Source organism: Branchiostoma floridae, chromosome 19 (genome assembly GCF_000003815.2).
Source record: "Branchiostoma floridae strain S238N-H82 chromosome 19, Bfl_VNyyK, whole genome shotgun sequence".
NCBI classification, from domain to species: Eukaryota; Metazoa; Chordata; class Leptocardii; order Amphioxiformes; family Branchiostomatidae; genus Branchiostoma; species Branchiostoma floridae.
In genome coordinates, this window is record NC_049997.1 from 9,279,957 (window position 1) to 9,285,956 (window position 6,000).

At 41.1% G+C, this 6,000-nt stretch overlaps 1 protein-coding gene across 1 annotated transcript in view; it reads left to right on the plus strand.

Moving 5' to 3' along the window:
* Nucleotides 1–6,000, plus strand: part of LOC118407203 (collagenase 3-like) — a 37,848-nt gene that overhangs the window by 24,087 nt on the left and 7,761 nt on the right. The window contains exon 3 of the mRNA XM_035807628.1: nt 5,687–5,822. Within this exon, the coding sequence (XP_035663521.1) occupies nt 5,687–5,822 (136 nt within the window). The remainder of the gene's footprint in view (nt 1–5,686; nt 5,823–6,000) is intronic.

Sequence of the window (6,000 nt, forward strand, 5' to 3'; positions counted from 1 at the left end):
AAAATTTATAAAGGTTGACAAGAAACAAGTGGAAGGATGTCAGTCATACTTTTGCTGAGATAATAAATGGAGGGTGTTTTGTTACCTCCATGAAAAATAAAGGTGTTTTATGAGTGTTTCTGTATCTGTGTTTGTGCCTAGGCCTGTCTGTCTGTCTGTTTCCAAAATTTGGTTTGCTGTAAGCTTGGTAGATTGTGATGATATATGTTATGCTCGTAGGTCTCCGAAAAACGAAAGTCAGAGTTACGTTTGAGGCTCTTTTCTTGGCATCTTTTGTCCTGGGCTATGGTATTTGGTGATGATTATTAGTGGCAGGTAGGCGTGATGTCAATTTGGGCCCCTAGCAGCTTAACCTAGAACTGCAGGGGTCGTAACTTGTTTCAGAGAGGATAACTTAACAGATGAATGAAGGATTTTTTAAATTTATTTTCGAATGACTGAAGAGAATAGATAACATAAAGGCAGATACATGTAACCGGTTGATTTGAGTATCTGAGTTTATTATTATTGAATGTGATGATTAAGAAATCAGCAAGCCTTTCTAAAAGCAATGTGATTTTGTGGATGAATTTACAGAAATGGACCACAATGTGTACTTCAATGGTCCATAAATAGAAAACGCTGTACGTTGTACATAAGGAATTACATGATGCACTAAATTGTTCACAAACAGTCAGTTGATATCATACAGTTGTACAGTGTAGTATGACATCAAAAATATTGCCACCAGACAAAACCATATGTTACCGAGCGATGATAAAATACTTATATACCATATACGACGGCATGCAAATACATGGACTATGTAGTCTATAAGCCTGGTTTATAGTAGGGAAGTCTCCAGAAGGGACTTAAGCCTTCATGTCCGTTTGTCCTTCCGAAAGTCGGGTTATCTTCGTCTTATCTACTGCTTAAGGACGTTCCTTGAATTGAAGACATGAGAGGAGTTGTGTTTTGACATTTACAGCTGTTAAGCTGGATAGTTTACTGCATAATGTTACCCGTGTAAGGCCAATTAACTAACCCTTGCTTTAGGGAGGCAGGAAGTTGTATTTCCGTTAACTGGTCTTTTAAATAATCTAAACCATATGAAGGTCGTATCTGAAACACGTTAACAAGAACATACTTGTAAATGACCAATCATAGTCTTGTATTTGTATCGCCTTTGAGAGTTTGAATTTTCATTAAATCTGGTATTTGGGAATGTGGGACAGTAAATAGCACTCTACTTTGTGCTTGAAGACATAAAAGGTATTAAAACTGAAGACGTTAATTGGCAATTATATTTTACGACAAAAAGTACTTTTGTGATTTGAGTTGTCAAATAAAGGCTCTAAAGGTTCTTGGTTCGATTCCCTAGCAGGTCCAAATGTTAATTGTCTCACCTGGAAAGGCACTTCACACCTATTTCCTCACTCTACTCGGGTAAACATTAGTACGTAACTTTAATGCGTCTCTTTTTAACGTAAAGCTGGCGGGGACCTTGTCTTTGAGAAAGCACGTTAAAGGGCTCACCATGCTTAAAACTGACTAGGGGTCATTTCTGGTGAGAGTGAATCAAACCTATTAGTATGGTTTTACCTCATGATCGGTACGAAACTGATATGTTACAACTAAAAAAAAATGGGGGGTATCCGAAACTTAAGATCAAAGGACGAATCATATTCTGTCCATACCCTACATCGTGACTTACTAGTATGTATGATACGCACTTTTATTCTTCTATATATCATAAAAAATCGTATCTATGATATGGAACGTTACCCGTAAGACATGCATTAATGTCTGATGGGGGTTTGGGCATTCTATCGAATTTTGTAGACGCTAGCCTTGCTTCATTCTACATACTAAAGGATATTGGCTAAGAGTGCCCACAGCGGCGGCAGAACATTACGCAATTTGTTTGGCACGAGAAGAGTGTCAGCTGTTCCTGACGGAATGTGGTAAGTCCTTCTAACTGGAAACTGTATCTTTTCTTCGCCAGAAGCTATCGTGGTCACAAACGTTATCTTGGTGAGGTTATGGGTCTTAAAGTCGAAGCATGTCAGTTAAGGTAGTGGAGGTCACTTCTACCGCATTTCGTCTTCTTATAAATTATTACCTTAGTGAAAGTTGAGGTATTGTTTTCGGTTTGTTCACATGTTTGTCTTAATGTGTGTTCACAATTGCTCCTGCTTACCAGGGTGCAAGTTTGTTCCAGGTCTGAGATGTATCCGAAAACATTTACAAAAACTTCAAACACAAACTCTGGCATAGAAGCAGAAGAAAGTGTATTGCAAAACAAGAAGCCAAAGATGTGTTGTGTGACACTGTTTTCGCATTGTACTCTCTTTCAGGAAACATATTTATTTTCCATAGCTCCTTCAGAAAAACTCCAACGATAGCGCTTTCTACGATTTTCTACAACTTCACGTATTAAGACTTTTCCTTCGTGTAGTGAGTGTGCAGAAATCCATGCGGATATATACTGACTTGCTAGGACCTTGTTGATACACGAAGAACGTTAATAAACTTCGCGCTGACAGCCTCCTGACAGCAAGTGTGTACTAACAAGAGTCAGCACGTCTAGGCTGTGTTCAATAACTCTGTACTGTGACCATGACAGGTGACGTGTTTGGACGATGAATGCTTGGAGAAGGCGGCGGAATTTGTGTAGGTGACGTGATCTTTCAATGCTTGATGAGAGCCTGGTCTTTGTTACCAAGGACCACATGTTTGTTTGTTTGTTCCGCATAAACAGATAAACAGCCTTGAAGTATAACACACCTGTTTGTGTGCAAAGTATACGCTGCACAACACCCCCAGACTGGTTAGCATTATTTGCTCACATTAGGCAAGTTTGACGGATGCTCGAGGTGTGGCTCTCCAGAACACGGGACCCCATGCTTTATGTCTCAGTATCCGAGTGAACATCCCTAATCGAAGCTAGTGTCTCCTTGCCATCTGATTCGGCTGAGAATATACGCGTTAAGAGTCTCTCTCAAGGGTATAGCACTGGACCCTGATAGAGATTCGAACTATAGCCGCAAGAACACTTTGTCAGCTAAATGTTTGATGATAACCAAGTCTTGGTCAACGTTGGGTGATCTTGCCCCTGAAAGCTGCAACGCTACAGGAAGTTTCCAAACACAGATTTTCTTTGGATCTTATAAAATGCGTCTCATACGATCGAGACAATGCAGAAGAAGCTAGAGTACATTGGCAGTAATTTTCCATGATTGCTCATCTCAGAACATCGCCCGCATGTAGACCTTCCATGTTGAGACATCGGTAGGGTAATGACCAATGACAGTTGCAGATGAACTGCTCATGGAGGTTATCTGCAGAGCCTGCCCTTGAATACCAGAAGAGCAGCTGGTCAGTATCGCACCAGCTCCCCTTGATAACGTCCGAAACGTAACATGCATGAGAAAGTGAAAAAATCCCCAACACTGGAGCGCTTCAAGGTTGTCGTAAATTTAGTGGAATGGCCTTTGCCCGAGACGGGTTAGTTCTCGTTATGTTGGACATACGAAAGATGACATCGTTGGAGCGAGAAGACGCGAGGCGGCAATGGTTGAGGACGTTTGACCTTCGTTAGCTGTGGGAGACTGAAGGAAGATGTTGTTTTGTAAAGTACAGCTGTGTCCTTGGCCTGATCCGTCCAGGACTGAAGATGACCGGATCCCTAGTGCTCTTCTAACTCCTATAGACTGATGACAGATAACTGGAACGCTTTTAATCTACGAGACAATATTTCGGAGCATCGTTTCAATACGCAACGTTGAATCACTTTTTAAGTTTGCTTTATATTAGTTTATTCATTCAGCTTTACATTTTTGTAAGGACAAATCTGAAAAGACCAGGCAAGTGAAACAATTCAGTGCCTCTACAAGGCCAGCTCCTCAAATGACATAACGAGAAAGAAGAAAACTTTTTGATTTGCTCATCCTTATGTTACCTGCAACGTGTCGCTATCTATGAGACTCCAAAAAGTTCACATACGGTCTATGTAAGCAAGAATCATTCTTGCCAACCTAAATAGTTCTTCAATGGCTCGGCCCTCACTATCACCTTGAGCGTCTCAAGCTCCGGAAACTAAGGCATTCTCGAGCTTCTTATACCTTGCAATCTTGAAAGGCCTCGAATTGGTCCTATCAAGAATGGACACTGTTATAAGATTATCAGGAAAAGGATTTTGGATAGACCAGCTGGATAAACCACAAGAAGGATTTCTTAAAGACCTTTGACTCGCCTTAAAACATTCCAAGAAGTCTTCTCTTAAGACTTTGTCTGTTTTAGATTACCACAAGTTCTTGATAAAGTACCAATGGTTAGACACACAGAGAAGTCGCGAGGTGTGGGACGTTTAGAGGAGACAAAAGGCCGTCTCTAATTTGTCATCGACTGGCATTTGATATGTTAAGGGTGAGCTGCAACAGATTTCAACTTGAACATTTGAAAGCATGGAGTCTTGACAAGTACCTTGACAAGCCAGATTGGGACGAAATTGTGCAGGTTCTATGTCATATGTGACAGAAATGTATTAGCAGACAATATCAGGTGGTGCTGTTCATAATTCCTTTATACCTGTTGAGATCGATTTCTGTCACCTTGACTGCTGTCTGTCAGGGGTCGTTCACTCCACCACTCCACCGTCGATCTGTCATCGCCATCTTGTTTCGTGCAGGTCAAAGGTGGTCGTTCGTAGTGATTGCTTGTCCAAGTAATGTTGACAAAGTCAGTCGGTAGCACAAACCCATCCTTCACGCCGCAGGGGTTGACGGGAAGGTGTTGAAACACAAATCAATCTGCTACGAATCAAGGACACATCTGTCATCAAGGTCAAAGTCAAAGGAACAACTCAATTGAAGGGAGTGAAAGGAAGAATGTTTTAGGTTGTCTTTCTAATTGTGTACGTTTCTTTTCGTTTTCATTTTATGGTCTTATAATCAAGGTTGAATCTTTTTGTCCAAGTGCACCTGATTTACGGAGTTCGGACACATTGTTTGGTTTTAGCAACCCCTCCTAGACTTCCTAGGTCGCTACGATGTTATGCAACAGTGTCTGCCACGGCCTGTTGAAGACAACGTATGCATTGCTACGCCATTGACGGCCCCTTATTGTGCGTAATTATTTACAGCCGTCGTTCTTTTTTCCCCCAACTGTTCTCATGGTGTGGTAAAGTCCTCAAACGATCACAGACCGTAACAAAACAACATTTGTAGCCAACAAATGGGGCTGCTTTTCAGGATGTTGACCAAACTAAACGGACGAAAAACATATCCATCATACTAAATTAAACGTGAATCATCGCATGTGGTTTACAGTACATGTATTTGGGTAGATGATACGGATGTAGCTTACAAATTACGTTTGAGTGCTTAATTTCGCTGAAAACGTGGGATTTGGGCCTTCAAATACTGTTTTCCAACCATATTTAGAACTTCACAGCAAAGTGCAACAAGTTTGCGTTGTTGTACGTTTAATTGATTGTTCATTACGTCAAAACTCTTCATATGCATACACTTAACTTCTCAACACCTTTTTTTTACTTATTTCAATATCCATCTTGGTCCAATGTAAATGTGAAGTTCAACTAACAGTAAGTTTAAATCAATTTGTCAACTAAGTAGATATGATGTCTTCTAGCGAACAGTAACGTTTCATGGTATAAATGCCATAATGCTATTTATGCTCCACACAGAACTACCTGTCGAAGTATGGCTATGCAGAACAGGACCCTAGTGCGCCTGCGGGGCTGACGTCACGAGGAGACCTAACACCCACCGTCAGGAAAGCGATATGCAAGTTCCAGAGATTCATGAATTTACCGGTTACATGTGAGTAAAACAACAGGGTTTTACAATGGAAGCTCATCTGAGTTGGAAGTAGTCATAGTACAATAAAGGGTTAATGCCCCGCCCTGAGGTGTATATGGTGAGATAATCCCTGGTCAGGCGCGATAACCACCGAATAAACCACCGAGTGAGCGTAGCGAACGAGGTGGTTTATGCGGTA